This window comes from Cryptosporidium ubiquitum, assembly GCF_001865345.1.
Source record: "Cryptosporidium ubiquitum isolate 39726 chromosome Unknown contig_4, whole genome shotgun sequence".
NCBI classification, from domain to species: Eukaryota; Apicomplexa; class Conoidasida; order Eucoccidiorida; family Cryptosporidiidae; genus Cryptosporidium; species Cryptosporidium ubiquitum.
In genome coordinates this window covers 325960-347105 of record NW_021639820.1, presented here as the reverse complement: position 1 = coordinate 347105, position 21146 = coordinate 325960, and the positions used below count along the sequence as shown (strand labels likewise).

The 21146-nt window shown below is 28.9% G+C and overlaps 11 protein-coding genes across 11 annotated transcripts; 5 read left to right on the top strand and 6 right to left on the bottom strand.

Moving 5' to 3' along the window:
• Positions 1–524: 524 nt before the first annotated feature.
• cubi_02284 (xpg (rad-related) exonuclease) lies at positions 525–1976 on the top strand (the record flags this gene model as incomplete). The annotated part of the gene is made up of 1 exon (XM_029019296.1): positions 525–1976. One exon carries the CDS (start codon positions 525–527, stop codon positions 1974–1976), a length of 1452 nt encoding a protein of 483 aa, XP_028874417.1.
• Positions 1977–2044: 68 nt separating this feature from the next.
• Positions 2045–3082, bottom strand: cubi_02283 (uncharacterized protein; the record flags this gene model as incomplete). Its single annotated transcript, XM_029019295.1, has 1 exon — positions 2045–3082. The coding sequence occupies one exon, from the start codon at positions 3080–3082 to the stop codon at positions 2045–2047; it is 1038 nt and encodes a 345-aa protein (XP_028874416.1).
• A 4068-nt stretch (positions 3083–7150) lies between these two features.
• Positions 7151–7987, bottom strand: cubi_02282 (uncharacterized protein; the record flags this gene model as incomplete). Its single annotated transcript, XM_029019294.1, has 1 exon — positions 7151–7987. One exon carries the CDS (start codon positions 7985–7987, stop codon positions 7151–7153), a length of 837 nt encoding a protein of 278 aa, XP_028874415.1.
• A 168-nt stretch (positions 7988–8155) lies between these two features.
• Positions 8156–8740, top strand: cubi_02281 (uncharacterized protein; the record flags this gene model as incomplete). The annotated part of the gene is made up of 1 exon (XM_029019293.1): positions 8156–8740. The coding sequence occupies one exon, from the start codon at positions 8156–8158 to the stop codon at positions 8738–8740; it is 585 nt and encodes a 194-aa protein (XP_028874414.1).
• A 368-nt stretch (positions 8741–9108) lies between these two features.
• Positions 9109–10233, top strand: cubi_02280 (histone mRNA hairpin-binding protein; the record flags this gene model as incomplete). The annotated part of the gene is made up of 1 exon (XM_029019292.1): positions 9109–10233. The coding sequence occupies one exon, from the start codon at positions 9109–9111 to the stop codon at positions 10231–10233; it is 1125 nt and encodes a 374-aa protein (XP_028874413.1).
• A 309-nt stretch (positions 10234–10542) lies between these two features.
• cubi_02279 (Rad4-related protein) lies at positions 10543–12771 on the top strand (the record flags this gene model as incomplete). Its single annotated transcript, XM_029019291.1, has 1 exon — positions 10543–12771. One exon carries the CDS (start codon positions 10543–10545, stop codon positions 12769–12771), a length of 2229 nt encoding a protein of 742 aa, XP_028874412.1.
• Positions 12772–12784: 13 nt separating this feature from the next.
• On the bottom strand, positions 12785–14311 carry cubi_02278 (uncharacterized protein; the record flags this gene model as incomplete). Its single annotated transcript, XM_029019290.1, has 1 exon — positions 12785–14311. One exon carries the CDS (start codon positions 14309–14311, stop codon positions 12785–12787), a length of 1527 nt encoding a protein of 508 aa, XP_028874411.1.
• A 344-nt stretch (positions 14312–14655) lies between these two features.
• On the bottom strand, positions 14656–16740 carry cubi_02277 (uncharacterized protein; the record flags this gene model as incomplete). The annotated part of the gene is made up of 1 exon (XM_029019289.1): positions 14656–16740. The coding sequence occupies one exon, from the start codon at positions 16738–16740 to the stop codon at positions 14656–14658; it is 2085 nt and encodes a 694-aa protein (XP_028874410.1).
• An 891-nt stretch (positions 16741–17631) lies between these two features.
• On the top strand, positions 17632–18507 carry cubi_02276 (cytoachrome C oxidase subunit III; the record flags this gene model as incomplete). The annotated part of the gene is made up of 1 exon (XM_029019288.1): positions 17632–18507. The coding sequence occupies one exon, from the start codon at positions 17632–17634 to the stop codon at positions 18505–18507; it is 876 nt and encodes a 291-aa protein (XP_028874409.1).
• A 142-nt stretch (positions 18508–18649) lies between these two features.
• cubi_02275 (uncharacterized protein) lies at positions 18650–19237 on the bottom strand (the record flags this gene model as incomplete). Its single annotated transcript, XM_029019287.1, has 1 exon — positions 18650–19237. One exon carries the CDS (start codon positions 19235–19237, stop codon positions 18650–18652), a length of 588 nt encoding a protein of 195 aa, XP_028874408.1.
• Positions 19238–19383: 146 nt separating this feature from the next.
• On the bottom strand, positions 19384–21000 carry cubi_02274 (uncharacterized protein; the record flags this gene model as incomplete). The annotated part of the gene is made up of 1 exon (XM_029019286.1): positions 19384–21000. One exon carries the CDS (start codon positions 20998–21000, stop codon positions 19384–19386), a length of 1617 nt encoding a protein of 538 aa, XP_028874407.1.
• Between the last annotated feature and the right edge of the window lie 146 nt (positions 21001–21146).

Here is a 21146-nt window from a genome sequence, read left to right as displayed (position 1 = left end):
ACCTCCTTTACAAGTCAGCAAGTAACATAATAGAGCCACTTATACCTTGCCCCCCCCTGCTTTGTAATATCGTGTCTACTTCGGCGCGCAGAGCACCGTCTGAGACATCTAAATTCTAAATTATAATCAAGTCAAAACATGTTTTTAAAAAAAAAATGATACTTAGGAGGCGCACAAGTATAAAGAATTTGTTCTAAAAATGAATAAGAATAAAATATTAATACAAACATTTCTATTTCTAACGCTTGTAATAATAATATAGATAGTAATAACTGTATCCAATTTTTAATATGCTAGTAGGATGGTGATAGTTACTGCAAGATTATTATTACTTATTATATTTCAATTTATCCTGTTTTCCCTATTTATATTCTTTGTTATTTTGCATGCGAAGCGGCAACGAATATTATTTGTGGGGACTTTGTCGGCAGCCTACGTAAATTGAATTCAGTCTCCAATTGGGAGCAAAGTAAACAAATAGATTTGAAAAATAACAATTTGTCAGTTTGATGCCACTATAACATATGGGGATACAAGGATTATTACCTAATGTTGATAACGCAAGCATTAAGAGCAAAATAGATTCATTTAAAGGAAAAAGAGTGGCAATTGATACATATGGATGGCTTCATAGATCAGCAGCTAACTGTGCAGAAAACATTGTATTAGGTAAACCTACTAGAGTTCATATTAATTATTGTATTGAAAAAATTAAAACTCTTCAAGGGAAAGGAATTATTCCGGTATGTGTGTTCGATGGTGCAACTCTTCCTATGAAAAAGGTTACTGAAGAAGAAAGGAGTAAAAGAAGAAACGATGCTAAAAAAGAGATTATACGACTACAAAGTGAAAAAAAATCTAATTCGTATGTTATGAGAAGTTTGTGCCAAAAAGCTCTCGACATCACCCCAAGTATAGCTCACCAGGTTTTAGAAGTATTAAGAGACGAATACAAAATTGAATGTATTGTTGCTCCATATGAGGCGGACGCACAACTTTCATATCTTTCGAGAATAAAATACGTTGATGCAGTAATAACTGAAGATAGTGATATGTTAGTATTTGGAAGCATTTGCACAATTTACAAATATGATGATAAGACTGGCCTCTGTAGAGTAATATATTGGAAAGATTTGTATAAAAGCGGCGTTATTCCAAAATCAATGTTCTCATACGAGACTTTTGTATTAGGGTGCATATTAACTGGCTGTGACTATGTAAAATCGCCGCAGGGTGTAGGTATAAAAACTGCGATGAAGCTTGTGCAAGAATGTAATGCAGATTTAGAAAGGATAATATTACAACTCAAGGAATTGGGCAAGAATATACCAAATAGTTATTCGACTGATGTTCAGAATGCAATTATCACATTCTTCCACCAAACAGTATACGATCCTCTCGAAGAAAAAATGGTCCCACTTTCAAATAGTGATCTGCCCAAAAGCGAAATTGAGACCAATATAGTTTTGGCAGGTGTACCAATATTTATTGATTTTAATGACCAAATGAAACAGGGTTATTCTATTGAATGCAACGAAATGAAAAATTTTATCGGACCAATTATTCAAGGCAAGATGGCAAAAGAGATTTGCTTAGGATTTATTCACCCAGAAACTCACCTTTCCTACAATGATCCAATAAATCATCGCTTTGAATTTCAGTTTGATATTAGCCGTCATCATGATAATGGAAACAATTTAATACAATCATTCTTAGATTCTAAGACTTCTTTAGAAAAGGAAAATTTAGATGTTAATATAGGGAAAGCCGAGTATGAGATTGAAGAATTAATTAAACAATCGATCAGATCTCCATTAAACGTGAAAAAATCAAACATTAGGTCATTTTCTCATGAAGAAAGTCATCTTGATTTAAAGAAAAAAAGAAGAGCAATTTGGCTAAATTCAAAAATAGAAGATGATTTAAAAATTAAGGAAGAAATTAAATTGCTAGATAACTTTGCGTATAGAGCATAATGTATTTAAAGACCAAATTAGAATTTTTGGATGTTTTTAATTTTACGATCGATCTCTTTGATTATTTCCTATACAAATTCTATCCCTTCATATTTGTAGTTTCCAGGAACCTCTGAATCTTCTAATAAAATTTTCCCGTTTATTGTGAATATGGTTAAGAAGGATTTTTGAGTATCAGATTTTGATTCTTCAACGCTTTTTGTTGCAACTATAATCTGGTCAAATGACCCAGGGAGAAACTTTAAAGAAGAAAACCCTCTTTCAGGTATAATCAATCCGACATCTATAACTTCCAAAATCTCAAACTCATCGGTCATAATTATCATTTTATTCGAACCTCTCTTTTCATCCTTTTCTTCATCATATTCTTCAAAACTAACTCTTCTTGGTAAGAATATCCACTTTCTCATCAAATGGCTCCAAATTACTGCTTCATGGATACAATAGCCTGGATATTGTGCACCTAGTGAATTCCTAATTTTTTCATAAACAGAACTCCAATTATACCGTGAAACATATCCCCTCTTATCGATTGTGGCTACCCACATATTATCTCTCTTTTCTATAATTCCATTTGAAACAAACTCTTTTCCAAAACTGCCAACCCATAGTACACCATCTCTTACGGCTAACCACTCAATCTTCATTCCTTTGCTTGTTTTTCCATTACCCTCAGATAATATATATCTTGGTGAAACCCCTTTTCCATCATCGGTTATTTCAAAAATGATGCCAGTCCGATCATCGCCAGCAAGCATCATTCCATTAAATGAAATCAATTCACTCAATTCCATCCCTCGGCCATACTCATTATATCCACTCTTCAGTTCCAATTTTTCTCCCCAGATCACTTTATAATTACCTTTTTGGTCCTGTAAAATTGACCCTTTTTGAAACAAACTTTTGTAATTCTTTTCCCCATTCTTTGGTCTTGATTTCAAGTCCAAATCTGCAACCATTCTGAAATTACATGGTATTTCTTTGGTACAAATCCTCCTTTCCTGTGCATCTCCCACACCTAGGTTTAACAATAATGATTGAGAAAGTACGCAAGGAAGAATAACAAAAAATTTTATCAGATAATTAATGGTGCTTAATTCTTTCATATTAATTCGAATTAAAAAAAAAAATATATATATATATATATATTTATTTTTATTATCGTTTTTTTAAATTTATGTTAATTCAGCGCTTTTTTTCTAATGATTATTTACATGTATTATGACCAATTTTTCGATTAGGATGTAAATCAATAAATAAACTAATATTATCTTTATTTGTCTTAGAAGAGCTATAGATAATTCTTTGGGTTAATAAAAACGTTGAGATCGTTAATTTAATTTTCAATAAAGAACTAATTATTAATAAACTAGTGGAAGATGTGTAAACTTTGAAAATAAAATTTTATAAATAATTATTTAATTAAAAAAAAAATTAATAAATTATTTATAAAATTTTGAAAAAATTCAGCCACAGAAATAAACCAAATATTAATATTTTCTAATTTAAAAATATCTCTTTAACAAATAATAAACTATTATTGGCCTTTACAAATGCTTCTAGCAGATGATTGAAATGATAATAGGGTGTATATAATTGAAATATGATTGTGAGCCGCACAAACAATTATTCTGCAGATTGCTTTTAACATATATACAAGAAATGAATTCAATCAACTCGAAAACTATCTTTACAAATATAAAGGTTTAACCATAATTTAAGTAAAAAGAAGTATTGGATCACACAAACCCATACAAGAATATTAAATCAATGTAGTTATAACCATCTTTTTTGTCTTTAAACTATGATTAAATTAAAAAATAGTATACAACTGAGGTGAAAAATTTGAAATAATATTTGACAGATCATAAAAATTTCATATTAACTATAAATTGTAATATTTTTGATTATTTTTGTAAATTTTTGAATATAAAATCAACAAATTTATAGAAAATCTAAATTAAACTTTATAATGATCTTAAATGCTAAATCAAAAAAAAATGAATAAAGGGTAACTTTTACTTTTATAATGAATAACAATTACTTTTGGACCTGAGATTTTTGTTTAAGAATTATGCGTAAAAAGAATATTTTACAACTTATTGTATGAAAGCATAAGTTTTAATACACAATTATTAACAATATTTTTTATTAAATTGAATATTTAAAACTCAAAAACAAGATTTTAAATGATCAAAGCAAGAAAATGTGAATAATTATTTTAGATTGGAATGGATACGAACATATATATTATATAGAAATATAATTGATCTTTCAAAAGCTCATTTTAATCAAGCCTCTGTTTAAATTAAATATTATGGTTTAAATCAAAAAATTTCAAAAATTTTAAATAGTTTAAGCTTTTTAAAGAATGTGAAAGAGAATTCAGTCAAGTAATCAAATTTTTGATAGAGATTATTTTTAAAAATTTGATTTAAAACTAAAATATATGATAAAATCATCATTAAAATGGTTTTTAAACTCGTTCATGTAAGTGAATAAATCATTTAGATCCTATTTCTGACAGAAAAAAAAGCTTAGCTTAATCTTGAATTTTGAATGATTTTTCGCTATAATTCGTGTTTAGGTTAAAATAGAGTAAAAAAGTATTTATATAGAACAAATTACTTTTTTATTTAATAGATTTTTTTGAAACAAATTTTTTAAAAAAATTTAATATTTTGGAATGCCTCACATCTTTAACTTTAAAATTCTGTTAATATATACGCTTCCATTTTAATCCCTTGCCGAATAAAAATACAATGATTAAAAAATTGTTTTGAAAAAAATAAATATTTAAGATAATATTATATAGTGGTAATTTTTTTCGTAATTTAGAATTTCGCTAGATGTTTAAAATAGTTTAAATATGTTAAATTGGACCACTAATTTTTAAATATTAAACTATCTTATTAATATAATTAATTAAACGTTTTTGGATAATCGAACTAAGGTGAAATCTCAATTATAGTATTAATTACTTTAAAATAGGATTCTGAGAATTATCTAAGCATATCTATATATTTTTAGAAAGAATTCAATTATTCAGAAATCAAATGATTGCGAGTTATTCAATGGTTTGAACAAAATTGTTTATTTAATCTTAAAAATTCTGATATTTAGATAAAAGGTCAATTTAATTTTACTTTAATTACATATTATAGAACAGTTTAAACAAGATTAAGTTTTGAAATTTAAGCAATTAATTTTAGAGAATTGTTAATACTCAATGGGGGAATATCAAAAATGATATTTTTATTTTTATTGAGTTTACTCAACTACAGACAAGAAACAATTGAACGAAAATTTATTTGAAAAATGTTTTCCTAGATTTATAAAGTTCTTGGTAAAATAGAACTTTAAAACAGGTAAAATATTATTTGAATTTTAATATTGTAATTCTTATAACCATATCAAATCAAATAAAAGAATCCTAAAATATTAATCATTCTATTTGAGTCAAAGAATTTCAAGTTCATTTTTTCCTTTACATTATATATTTCTTAGTATTTTTGTTTTATTTTTTATGAGAAAAAATAGAAATGAAACAACTAAAAAATTATTTCTATTAATAGGTAAGTGAAACGAATGCAATTCTTCTAATATAATAACTTTATTTCCAAGAATTAACAGTCAAGAATTATCTAATTGTTATTTAAATTTTGAAATTTTTTTTTAAACTGAACTAAAGAAAACTCAAATGTTTTATTGCTAGTTAAAAACTTATTTTTTGATGCTCAAAACACAAATTTAAATAAAATAGATTATCTTACATAGGTTGAAGTTTATTTGGAAAATATTAACAAATTAATTTTGAAATTAGAAATATAAAAAATATATTTAATACATTTTTTTTTTAGGGAAATATGAATATAGATTGTTAATTAAATCATTAACAAGTTTTGTAATTAAATAATATTTGTTTCTAAGCAAATGTGAAAATTAAAGTGATTAAAGTTTTGAATTATAACTCGGATGGCTTTCCTTTCAGTAATATCTTTAAGCTAACAAATTTGTTAATTTAAATAGTCAAAGATAATATCTCTTCAAGGTTTTAGGATGGTCCTGAATGAGGTTACGAGATATTAACTGATTTAATTTGAATAAAGCTGTAAATGCCTACACAAATCACTAATTTTGTGACTATATTTATTATTAGGAATATTGTTTAACATTACTTGAAAGATTTTAACTTATATTATAATTGATTAATTTCACAATTAAAGATAATTAACATTTTACCTAAACAAATATAGAATATTAAAACTCAAAATATGATTGTGAAACTTTTCAACAATCAAATAGAATTTCAGAGATGTAAAAATACAAGTTCAGAAAAAGTTCGAATCTATGCAATAAGGATATTAATTAAAGCAATTAATATCTGAATTAAATTGTAATCACAGTCAATAATTAAATCAATTTTTGTTATATTACTAAAACTGATTTATATAAATGTTTTTTTTAATGATGAAAATTGTTTCTCCATCGAAATAAAATAATTATTATAAAATATGAGCAATTTCAAAAGACTGTAAAACTTAAATTGATTTATAAAGAATATTGTATTATTTTCATTTTAGTTACTAAAAAGAGCATTCAGAATGAGTTTTGATACTCAAAACAAAAATATAGTCTTAATTTTTTGTTTAATTAAATGATTAGAATATCAGTGCCACTTTAAAATGGCTCTTTTCTAATTTGGGATATGTTCTATTTGCCAAATGTATTTTAATTATGTGAGTTAGATATAAAAACAATATAATAATCTTGGGAAATACCATGAATTAAGATATTTAGAATTTCGAATCAAGATTTTATCCAAAGTAATAGGGTATTTAAAATAGTTAATATTCAATTGTTAATATAACTATTAAAAAATCCGTTAAAGTTGAAATATTTCTTTTTTTTTTCATTAGGAATAACATGATTCTACGATGATTGGTAAAATAATTCAATTACATTATTTTTTTAATGAAAACCAAATAAGATAAATCTGATTAAGTTTTTTTCAAGCCATGCATAAAAAATCAATAATATTCAAAGTAATATCTAGGACAGTTTACAGAGCCTAATTTTTTTTTTCAAATTGGACTAAATTATCAATTATTTAAAATATTTGGGATTAAAAATATATTATCAAACATTTATTTTCTTTAAATTTGATAATCTTATTACTCTGATTCAGAATCATAGTAATTAAAAAAAAGATTGGTTGGATTGCTTTCCTTTACCCTAACAGGAAAATTTGGTCCCTTTAGATCTTTTGAATTCACAATACATACTTCTGATTTTTTTTGATATTCAATGCTTTCTTTGTAAAAATCAATACACCTCCTCACACTATTTGTAATTAGGTGTTTTTCTCTATCCACTATAATATCTTCACATGCATCAAATGTATTTGTTTTCTTATTATTTGTATGAATTATGAATTGTTCTTCAGGTAAATCATCGGTGTCATTATCATCAATTACATACTTTAAAGCATTCAATTCAGTAATATCCCTGTTCATTAGCCTTTTATTCAATTTCTTTAGTATTTCAAGCTCTTCTAATGACCTGGATTCTAATACAGAGCTAATTACTTTACTCTCAATGTTGTTTTCGTCCTTTTTATTGATCATTTCTTTATTATTTATATTATAATTTCGCTTAGCTCCAGACTCAAGTATGTAATCACCAGATTTTGGATCTGTTTTAAAGATGATTATATTTCCACATTGAGTACAACGACCATAAAATCTCCAAATAGGTATCCCAAGATATGATTCATTTTGTACCTTCTCTACTTTTGAGTTAAACTTGGTCCCAACATAATGATAAACTTCACAGCCATTACATCTAACAGTGAAAGGGTATAACATTCTAATATTTAATAATTTTTTTTTTCTGTGGCCTCCACCTTTCCTATTTTGTTTTGGTTTCTTAAAAATCTTCTTACTATCTTCAAGTTTTTTTGGATCAAAATCTGGTGGGAAATAACGATTTAAAACCTTTCTCTCAGACATTTTGCAAACAATGAAAACCTTCTGTTATTTAAGAAAATAATCTAGAATTTATATTTAAGTTATCATTTTAAAGGCAATATTACGGAATTAAACATTCTTTAAAAAAAATTATATATTCTAAAGCGCTCCATTTGATTTGAACAATTTTTTTTCCAATTTAGACAACTAATGAAACAAAAATTAGAGAATAAGGGAAAAAACAGTTCTAGTGAATCTCAAAATACACAACAAAGTAGTAATCATCTAAATAAAGATTCGTCAATATCCACAAATTGCTACTCAAACTTTCCCCATTGCAGAAAACTGAGTAACGAGATGGTTGCTCTTAGAGAGAAGGTTCAGGATGAGTTGGTGGATATTGAGAGAAAAATATATGAACTTGAGACATTTTACTGGAACCAAACCACCGATATTGGAAATATGTTAAAAGGTTGGGATGGCTATGCGACATATAATAACAATACAGGAAGTATTGGAGGAAGAAAATCTAGCATAGGGGGTAACCGAAGCTCTTGTAGGTCTACACCAAATGTATTTTCTGAAAAAGATCGTTGGTTTTCTTTATCTTCGGTCACTTCTCCTGTAGATATAGAGGCTTTGGGCACTACTCCAAATACAGGAGCATTTTCAGGAGAAATGTTTTCTGCAGCCGGCTCAAATGTAGGTTCAAGTATTTCCCATCATTCTGAATCACAATGCTTAGGAAGTGAGGCAGACAATTCTGTTAACGGCTCGCGTAAACAGCGCCGATAATATTCAAACTAAAACCTAATTAATTAGAACTCATTTGATTGGAAGTTATTTTTATAGACGAATTCCTTAGTGCATATATATTTTACTTTGAATTTCAATTATATTTTAGTAAAAATTTTATTGTAATTTTCGAGATCTTCAATTGACGTCTATTGTTTTGTTTACCCCCATTCTGACAGGCATGCCCACACAAGGCTTTCCAAAGCGCAAAAATATAGAATTGAGGCGAGGATGTCATTAAATTGAATATAGTGTGGAGTTCAAATATTTAACAATTTTTATAAATTATTTAACCATTGTAGACTGGCATTATAACAGCTTCAATTTTCTTATTGCTCTATATTGTAGGAGACAAACTGTTGTGATTGATGACTGAGAACTCTACTCGTGAAAAGTCAGTAGTAAGTAAACATGGCTGGGGAGCTGTAAGATGGGCAGATCTGAGTATAAGTGACGCATCAAACAGTTGGATACAAACTCAAAGCGACACTAAGAATGAATCTAAATCTATTGGGTTAACTTCTCTTTTACAAAAAAATATCAAACTGAACGACAGCATAAGTGAATATCAAGGCAAAAAAACTATTAAAGAGAGTACAATCAAAGTAAAAAATAGGGGATTTTTAACAATTAATAGTACTGAAACAAATAATGAAATTGGATTTGAAAAATCTGATTTTTCTTCAAGCTTAGGCAGGGTAGGCAGTAAAAACTACGAAGAAATCGAAAAGGACCAGAACATTGAAAGCCAGGAATTTAGGTTTGGAGAAGGAACATACCCAGGTAGTTTAACTGATATTAGTCAAACTGATCAAACAATTAAATGCCTTATTCAAGATGCAAACCTAAATTCACCAAAGGTATTTGGTAGTTTGCCACAAATATTAACTAAAGATTCGTATAATAATAATAAAAAAAGAATTAAAGATTATAATGAAAAACCAGAAGACAGTGAAAATATTAATTTTAACTCGGAAACGCAAATTGATCAATTAACTATCTATAAGAAGGTCAAACATTCGAAAACGAATACTTGTACAACAGAAAATCCAAAGCTTAGTAGAGAAACGAATCAAAATGCCATAAATGAAAGGAACACACAAAAAAAAATGTTAAGTAATCAATTAAGCACTCCCAAAAGACAAAAAAATATCTTGGTTAAATCTCCAATAGTAAGCACCCCAAAAACACCACAATTTAACAGTAGCCATCGTAATAACGACTTCTCAGTTGATATTAGTGCAAGCTCTAATATTGATTGGAATAAACGGATTTCAAGTAGGTTATTTCAGATTGCTATTGGAAAAGGAACAAGAGCTTATCAGAATTTTTTAAGATTAAAACCTAGAAAAGAAGATAGAGAACCTAACGACCCTCAGACTCCAAACGCTCATATTAGGTGTCCACAGAAACAATTCACGGATCAACTAAATCAATGGAGAAAGTCTCTTCACCAATATGATGACCTAGACTCTAGCATTTTGGAGCTTTGATTTATTAATATATACTAATTAATTTTTGAACATTTGTAACTTGATAACTGTGGGTAGTGTGGCCAGTAATTAACTTTTACAAACAAATCAATCAAATATTAGTGAACATCGTTACAGTACAATAATACAATCAGTTGGCAAATAAATCTCTTGGTTATTTTTTCATTTCACTGTTTTAATAGAAGCTGATTTTTGCCGCCAAAATTATGTAAATATTTACATAGAACCCGTACACTACTAGCAAAGGAAATAAAATTCAAATGAATATTTTGATAAATTCAGGCTGCGTTACACTTAAAGCTAATATTTATGCAAAGAACCAAAAATGATACGAGATTGGCCTATATTTTAGGTTGGTTGATTCACTTAAGATTTCTTAATCGAATTGTTGACAACATATTCATTAAATCTCACATATTATCGTTGTACCTATATTATAATCAGGAATATGACAAAAGGGAGAGTATTAGGGAAATATACCAGTGGTTTAGAAAATATTTCAAAACATATTATTTGCCCAATGAATATTGGATTTACAAACTCCACGCCTTTGAATCAAAAAAAAATAACTTGTTTTCAAAATCCGACTGGATGAATATATATTATTCTTTATTTTCAAATGAAAGTAAAGAACTCATTCTAGACTCCAGTAATACAGCAAGAGACGAAATCGGAAGAGTTGAAACTAATCTTTTTGAGAAATTTCAAGAAATAAACAAGTTATTCATCCCTTCGGTGAACCAACACAGTTTCTTTCTTGGTAAAATTCTTAGAAGAATCTTAAGCTCCATTTTATCTGGAAAATGTAGTGCTGAGGCTAGCAATATTCTTTTTGCCACTTTGCTCCGATCACTGGGATATTATTGCCGTTTGACATTATTTATTCCTCCCATCATTAACTTTAAAAAAAGTTGTGAACTGCAAAGCAACGATAGAAGAGCTGAACTTTGGGTAGAGATTTTTGAGCCGAGCTTTAATAAATGGATTTCAGTCGATATTCACCGTGGGGGGTGGAACTTCACAGGATGTAATACTAAAATTCCTTTTGTGGCTGTTTCAGAAGATCGTAATTTTTCAAATGAATACAAAAGCAATAAAGGATTGTTTTCAAAACTTTACCTAAATGACTTCAATGATGACTCTGACGATTCAAATAATGAGGGCTCTAATTTTAAAAAGATGAAACCTATCCCAATTATTCCCTTAAAGAAGAAATCTGAAGTCAATCACAGAGCCATTAAATATGAAATCAGCAATGTTGTTGAACAAGAAGAACAAAGAGAATCTTTAGCATTTGAATTTTCAAATAAAAAAAAAATTGAGTCATTATCACTATTTCAATTACAGTGTAAGATCGACATGTCAAGAACAAATATCAAGTATAAGATTAATGATAACATTGGATGGTGGGTTATTTCGGTTAATGAACATGGGTATTTAAAAGAGACAACTAGTAGGTATGTCTCAGATTGGTCTCAAGTATTTCAGGCACAGCTAAAAAACTCATGTAAACAAAAAATTGATTTCCTAATTTCAACAATAAATTCTACCTCAAGTAAATACAGTTCCAGGTTAATCCAACTAGAATTATTGGATGATTTTGAATTGGAGAAAATTATCCATGAAAATGATGTGATTCCGATATCAAAAACATCTTTTAAGAACCATCCAAAATATGCCATTATTTCATGTCTTAATTCTTTGGAGATTGTTCACCCTAAAGAGCCGATTGTTGGCTACTTTCAGGGTGAACCAATATATCTGAGAGAAAATGTCCAAACATTAAAGACTAGAACGCAGTGGGATCAAGAACAACGTGAGATTAAAATTGATCAACAGCCAATAAAAATTATTTTCAAAAAGAAAAATGGCAATGATAGCTTAAAGGGTAAAATAAAATTGGAATACTTTGCAGAATTTCAGACACAGATTAAACCTCTAGTAGAGTTGAATCACCTTGACAAAATTCCTAGAGATAATTTTAAATCGATTGATATTTCTATTAAAGGTAACATCCCTGATTCATGTGTTCATATAAAGGATTCATGTGAAGGCCTTAAAAACAATAAATTTATATATATTTCTAGATATTTCTCTACATGGAAGACTGAAAATATTATTGACATAATTAAAAGAAGTAATATTGATTATGCAAGAGCGTTTGTTGGTTATGACTATAAAAATGGATCAAAACCTAAGTATGATGGAATAATTATTAAAAAAAAGGATGTTATCTTGTTACAATCACTGAAAAAACGGCATGAATTAATTAATATAAATAAAATGGCAAATTTTATTTGGAATGATATTCTCCAAAGTATTAAAGATGTTTTGAATTGTCTTTCTCAAAACAGTTCAAGTAATTCATTTAATAAAAACTGCGATTCCATTTTAGGTCCCAAAAAAGATCAAAAATTGATTAATTTCAAGTCAAACTTTAGCAAAATAAGGAGTATATCCGAGAGATTATTGGAAGAAAGTTATAAAGCGATTGATCGAAAAAAAGAGGAAACTAATCGATGCATAGAAGACAAATGATTAACGTAACTATTTAATTGATAACAATACCTTCTATATGCCATTTATGAGGTTTTACTAGTTTTACCATTGCATATTTTCCTAATAAATTATTATCCATCTTAACTAATACTTTATTGTAGTATTTTGTGTGCCCAACTGTGTGATCACTTTTTTCAGAATGTTCTATAAACCACACTTTGACAATTTTATCATCAGGCAATTTTTCGAATATATATTCATTATGATTGAAAGACTGAAAAATATTTGTAATCTCCGAACTTCTGCTTTTTGAAATCCCATTAGGTACAGGTTTCATTTTTGCAGCAGGGGTTCCTGGTCTCGGATAGAATTTTGAAATATTTATAACCGGGAACTTGTAATTATTAATTAATTCAACAGTTTGATTATGATCCTGGTCACTTTCTCCAGGAAAGCCACAGATAATGTCAGTAGCAATCGTTGCTAACGGAATTTCTTTTAGTATTGAATCAACTAACAAACTAAACTCCTCTACAACATACTCCCTCTTCATCAATTCCAAAATCCTGTTGCTACCACTTTGAACAGGAATATGCAAAAATTCAAATACATTTGGATGTTTCATAACTTCGATAATCTCGTCAATTTGATCCAAAATATGTGGTGGGTTTGTCATCCCTATCCTTATCATTACGTCTTTTGGTATAACTTTTAGTATTTCTCTTAATAGCTCAGATAAATTTGTGCCAATGTCTTTTCCGTATGCCCCGACATCCTCCGAAGTCAACCAAAATTGTTTTACCCCTTCATTTAAGCTTTGATTGATTCTATCAATAATCGTTTCAATAGGATAACTACCTAAATCGCCCCTAGATTGCTTAGTTTTACAATAAGTACAATTTCCAAGACAACCAACAGAAATGGTAATAATTTCAACATAAGGGTTGCGACGAATTTTTGGTAATAACAAAGGAGGCAAGCTAGCTTCAAGGGTATCTATTAAAGGGGCTGATTCTCCTTTCATTTTATCAGGAATCAACAAAACAACGTTTCCCTGTAATGTTAATTCAACAACCTCAACTATTCGATGAATACTTCTGACACCAATTATTGAAACATCTTTTAAGAAGTTCAAATTTATATCTGCCTGTGGAACACATCCCGTTACTACAACAAATTTATTTTTTGATTTTGCTAGCTCTATCAAATTTTGGCACGAGTCTTGGCTTGGCCCTTTGACAGTACAACTATTAATTACTATTAAATTGCATTCATCTAATTCATCAACTAAAGTGTATCCATATTCGGAAAGAAGGCCCATCATACTTTCAGAATCACTTCGGTTATGGTTACATCCAAAATTTTTTACCATTATTTTTGCAATTCCAGGAGCAAAGCTTTCTTCAGATTGAGTTATATGATTATCCATTGCTCTAACAATTATTCCTGAAGAACTCGGTGTTTCACATTTTCTTGATCCCACTTTATTCAATTTATTTTTGTTAAAATCACAATCACATTTGAAGCAGTGCTCTTTTCTGTTTATTTTTTTTCTATTGAAGTAAATTTCTTTGATCATGGAGTAAACACTTCTTTTTTTAAACAACCTCCACCCAAAATAAATACCTACACCTGCAGCACCTAATAACGTGCAAAACTTAACTATTTTTATTTTTTGGTAAACCATATTTAAATTATTGAAAAAATTTAATTGAAAAATAACGAATTAATAATCTAATTTGCTGTTTACATTAACGAATAATACAGATTTTGATATTAATATTTCTTTTAGTCAAAATGACTGATTACCGCAATTCAGGCTAATACCGGTAATAATAAAATACAAAACAAAGAATATTAATATATTAAATTTCTAAATACCTAACATTAAATACTTTTATATAATATACGTTTTATTTAATTTTAGTTCGCTTTTAAAAGTGGAGTTTTATTATCTACAGAGTTATTTGTTGGTGATATTACTGGTGGAAGATGAAGTGCCATATCTAACACTACAGACTCTTCACTTTCCTTTATAAGCGCTCCAAGTCGTTCAATTGTATCTAATTCCTCTTGCAGTTCATTGTGAAACCCAAAAATAAGCTTTGCCTGATACCATAGAGATGCAGTAACTTTCTTCATTCTCATTGGACTCTCAGTGTTCTTTGTTGCTATTGCGTAAGAATTCATGATAATTGTAGTAAACATATTGAGCAGAATTGTAACAAAGAGGATTTCAAATAGTAATAACATTGCTGCTGCACCGTATGCACTTTTTTCAAAATACGCATTTATCCCAACTTCTGTTCCAGAAAATGGACTTCCAAATGCAAACAAGAACAGTGAGTAAAATGATATTGAAATTGTTGAAAATTGAATATAAATAGCTCCATACATAGCATGCATTATTATTGAGAATGCGAATAACAAAATAAGGAATATTGCGGTGAAATGCATGAAAGGTACAAATGCGAAAATAAATGTCATAATTAAAAAACTTGTGTTGTTAGAAAAGAGTGAGATCTCTAATAGCCTTATAAATAACAACAAAACTGCAATCGCATGTAGTTTAGTCTTAAGCCATAAACTGAAAAGTACTTGACCATAATACTCCGCACCAGTTAAATGAAGAGTTTCAGACCAAAATAAATGAGGATCGATGCATTTCTTATACACTGTCTCAATACAAAGTTCAGAGCCGAAATGAATGGCCAAACTAGAAAATATGAATCCTAAAGTAATTAGTATTCCTATAGTATTTTCTAGTAATATTTGAAACCAGCTTAAAGTGTAAATTCGATTTCCAAATGGATCTATAAAGTGGCCAATGATATCTCTAAATTTACCATTTTTTGAAGTTAACCTATATACATTATAAGGAAACATTAGTACGCTTGAAAGTGCACCAGGAAATAAAAGCCATGAAAATAATAATAATGTTACAACTGGTAACAATATTGAAATAGGATGGTGTCTTTTATATGCCAAACCTGTTGTTATTTCTATTTCTGGAAAGTAATGATTTAAATATGGAGAGTTACGTGTAAATTGAAGCTTTGTTTTCCACCAAAGTGGATATTTTTCTTTTTGAACTGCGGATACCTCAAAAACAACTGCGACCCATTCGGGGTCGCATTTAAATAGTAAATCCCAATGATGATTCCTATCAATTACTAATTTAGTACTAGTTTGTTTTGAATTCATTTCATTAATAACTTTTCCCATAGCAGCATTTCGTTTATATTTCTCACTTATTTCACTAGACTGTACAATTTTTCTGTCATTAAAAATATTAGAATCCATCCCACTAGGATTTTTTTCTAATTCTTCCTTAAAAATTTTCTTACCTATTAAATTGAGCTTTTCATGAATTGAAGGAATTGGGCCCAAATTGTGGTCTGGGGAATTAGAAAACAGAGGAAGTAATAGCTTTGAATCATGATACATATGAAAGATCGGTTTTGATTGTTGATCCAATGGTACTTTATTAGTATCATAATATTTTTTTATGGCAGGTGGAAATTCACCTAATGGGGTATTATCACCTTCTTCAACATACTTCTCAAGAGAGGAATTGTCGCAAGGCAATTCAGGATGAGAAGGGTTTGGGTGAGTTTTCTTCCAATCTATTCTAATTATATCACAGTTGAAAAACTCAGTCATTCCATCTTCAATTAAAGATTTAGATTTACAAGATGCTTGAAGCAAATTTAATATGTCTGAAACTGTAGAACCCGATATAATAGATTCTAATTCCGGCGTTCCCAATTGGTCTTGAATTCTATTCAACTGTTCAGATGTAGATGCAAATAACTTTGATCTTATCTGATTGGATATTGGTGCACTTTTATTATAGCTATGTTCCATCAAGAAACAAGATACATAAAGTATTGTAAAAATGAACATATAAAAGATGTGCTTTAATCTAATTTTTCTCAATTCGTCTTCACTAAATTCACCATTTTTCGGATCATCCAGAGTTAGCATTCTCCTTATAGAACCGTACATCTTCGATTAATTAGTATTAAATAAATCCTAAACACAGATCTAATACTTAATGCATTTTCTATTAATAAATGGTTTTAAACAAAAATCTAAAGTTTCTATACTATCATGATTAATGTACGCACTCAATAAAAAAAAAATCTGCACTCATAATTTAATTAATTATTTTATTGTATTGTATGAAAATTTTGCTTACTGCAAGGTGCGGATTGTGTTTTCGATACACATAATCGTGTTTACGGTGTGAATAAATGTTTGTGTGTAAATAGCGCCACACAAACAAATACCGCCTTACAATAAATTTAACGGCCTTCAATAAATAGATTAATCTAAAGGATTGCTGGCTAATATTTACACAAATAACATAAAAACTACGTTAATTTATTTTTGAGTTAATGATTACTCATTTCAAAACTCATTCTAGTAATAACATAGAAATATGAACATAAATTATATATCATTTTTTTTATATACGATTTAAGTTAGAATAACATTTTCTGTAACTTTGCTGATTTATTAAAGATATAAAATATTGGCTTAATAACTCATTATTTTTTATATATACAAATTGCAATTACTCCATTGTTAAGACTGACAATAGACAGGTGCTTTGCCGTACTATGCTAACACTCCCCACGTAAAAAAAAATAATAATAAACATAAAAATACGTATATTTTGTGTCGTGTCGTGTAAAGGATAAAGAATACTACATGTGAGTATAAACAGATTATTTTTATATGGAAGAAAACTCGGGAGGAAATTATTTAATACGAACAAAATAATTATTTTTAACAATAATTGTTAAATAAACACTAAAAATTTAGAGTTTACTTCAATACTTTTTGAATTGTTTGAAGATCTAAGAATTAGAGTTCCTTCGGTTGAATTTAATAATGTGGCTATCAACACGAGTTGAAAATGTAGATACAGGAATAGCAACTAAACAAGGCCCAAGTATTCCAATTGAAGGCATGTTTAATACTCTACTCCGTATGGGATTGCTATTCGAACTGATGTGCTATCTTGGACTTACACTGATAAGCTACAACTATACAAACCACCTCAGTTTAAATTACCATTCATTAGGAGAGATATTGGTACAAGGAAATGCCCCGAAATATATTTCGTTTTGTTTTTTCTTAGGTATTGTTGGCTCTCTTTATTTAATGTCATTTCAATTGCTGCTCGCCGATGATACATGTTTTGCAAGAGGATATGTAACTGGTTCAAAAATAATAAAAATTGCCACGCTTTTGGACTTCATTGGAAAAACTATTGGTTTTGTGTTTATGATGCAGCTTGGAGGTGGTGATGATTTAGAGTCTGCATTCAATATGGCAGTTGCCCAGGGAGGAGTTGAGATTAATTTCCTAACTTTCGGGCAAATATTGTGTGGTATTGCCTTTGTATCCTATGGTCTTGGATTTCTACTTTTAGAACTCTTCCAAGATGAAGGTGTAGGTAATTCATATGGTTATATAAATTTCCTTGCGTTTTCTGCATCAGGTATTTCTTTATTGTTACATGCAACCACATTCAAATGCACCGGAGCAACATTATTTGCTTTAACATCTTTTTCTGCCGCATTATTATGGGCTCTTTTGTTCGAACCGTCAATAAACGAGTTCTCTCCTGCATTCGGTGAGACCGAGTTAACAAATGATGTCGAAACACAGGTTGAAAAGTTCACTCGTACAAATCAATACTATAATGTTGATGAAAATTACGGAAGCTACTCACAACAACAATCCTCAGGCTACATGAATTAGAATGGAGTAACAATTCTCGAATTAACGCTAGTTAATATAAAATATTTAATAAGTCTAATTAATAGCTTTTAGTGTTACTAATATTTTTCTAGTTATTGAATCGATTAATATTGTTTTAAAAAGTTATTTCTTTCTCTTTAATTTACATTCTCCCAAATGATGTTGAAGTGTCAAAATAGACTGCCTTCTGTATGGCCATTCTAAAAGCCATAAACGCCTGTCCAAAAATAAAAATACTTCCTGCATCATCTACTGAAGCATTCTTAAGCCCAGCTTGAGTAACTAATCTAAATATCTTAATTGGTTCAAATGGGAGCTTACAGATTGGTAGATCTCCAAAAAATGTATTTTTCAGAGGAATGAGTGCAGCAAACAAAATACCTACTAATATACCTGATTTCATCTTAATCATTGAAATCTTATAATTCAAGTTCGTAATACTTTGCTCTAGAGATTCAATTTTAGGATTTTTCTTCACTTTGTTTGAATAACTCGAAGATAAAGTTGCATTCTCAGTGATTATTCCTGTCCTATCCTTTAATTTTAATTTGTCTAACTTTGCTCTTGATTTAAATAAATTGTCTTGTAATTTTAGAAAGTCACTTTTCCTAAAAAATAAAAAATAAGACAAAAGTTCGGCAGCAATCGAGGCAACTAGTGCCGTGAAAATGACTATCAATATCTTGTATTTGTTAAATTCAATGACTGTGTTCAACTCTGAATCACTCATTTTTCAATTTTTGTATTTTCAATTTAATATTTATTATCAGCGCTTAAATATTTTAAAACTATTCCATTCAAAAAATTAAATAAATATGCTGCTAAAGTGCGCTGCTTCAAAAATAGAACATTCATCTACAATCTAATAAATCGTTTCTATAATAAATGATTTAACTTACCTAAAATTTTTGAAAGTGGAATTTTACTATCTTCAAAAAATAAATAGAATGTGCGGTCAAGAGATTTTCTACATACAATCCATCCCTCATTACTTGATTTAAAAACAAAACTATTTATGTTATCACTAGAATTTATCATTCTTGTTGCCCTTAATACGCAGTCACCTTCTGCTGAAGACATTAGTGTTTTTGTAGTCCCAAGTAATCTATTTGACCTTCTTATCGCAGAATTAGATTTGTTAATGTAAAAGAAACGAAATGAATCTGTAGAATTCATGATGTTCATGAATTGTTCAAATATTTGTCCATACAACTCTGAAAGGCCACCATTACAATCTATTATGTGATTCTTTAAATCGATACAAAACTGTAAATCTTGGTTTATTTCAGACGATTTCTCCTCGTCAAAGTTATAATCTACAGATTTAGTATCGAATTCTGTTCTTAACAAAATAACTACCATAATTTCATTATATGTAAATGCCAATAACTTATACCACTTTTGCTGAGTGCAAGGAAGGAATATTTTGGGTGAAAAAACTAAGTTTCCTTTGCTTTTTTGACCATTAGTTGAAGTAGGACCAAAGATGAATCCATCAACTGAAAATTTATTACTTCTTCCGAAGGCTGAAAATCCGCCTCTTTTTTCTAAAGAAGATGCTGTAGGAAACCTGCCATAAGGTACATTACAAAGTTTGTCATTCATTGCAATTCCATTGTGCATTACTAAGTAATTGTAAAGTACTCTGCTTGATAGAGAATCAAGCGTTGAATACAGCATATGAGCGTCAAATAATATTGAAATATGTGAAACTTGATTATTATTGTTTATTATGTTTTCTACCAAATTTATTATTGAAATTTGAACTTGTCTTTCAACAGGAGCAAAATAAAAGCCATTCATACTTGTAGTGATAGACAAAGTATTGAGGTCGATAGTTTCAATGAATGCAGGAACAAAATCTTCAAGAATGTATATTAAATATTTCTTTTCTATATTCATAACTTCTCCATGTAACAATGTAAAGGTTTCTATAAATTTGTCCAATATTGATAAAAGTGGTTCTCTATTATTCTCTTCTTGAGCAGGGTTTATACATTTGCTATTGTTTCTAAATTGGTGAGGTAAATAATCAGAATAGTCACTTGAAATTTTACTATTTTGTTTATCATATATGTCATCTTCAATAAACTCAATATCAACAACTTCTCCTGATTGTATTTTGATGTAATGTGGTAATTGCATCACAATACAAACGGCTATTTCTGAATCTTTTATTTTTTTAAAAACAATTTCATGTTGGCGTGTTTTTACATAATTTATTAACTCACCGCATCCTATTATGAGTGATGACATTGAAATCAATCCTTCCACTAAGCTCATTTGCTGATGTTTTATTAATTTTGAGTCACTAGATGGATAATAATAAATTAATTTTTCATCATCTACAACATTTTCCGCAGTAAATTCATTGCATGATTCACTTTTAATGCTCGAATCGAATACTATTAATGAACTTATCTTTTTATCTTTAATTTCAATCTTCGTCTTACTTTGTAGAAGTGTTGCCGACACAATTTCAGGGCCGTGCATGATAATAAAAGAATAATTATGATAGGAACTTAACTTAACTCGTGGATATTGAAATTTTTTAAAGTGCCTAAATCACAAAAACTTAGATGCTTAATATTTATATATTCAAAAATATAGAATTATTGTACTGCGATCCTACACACAAT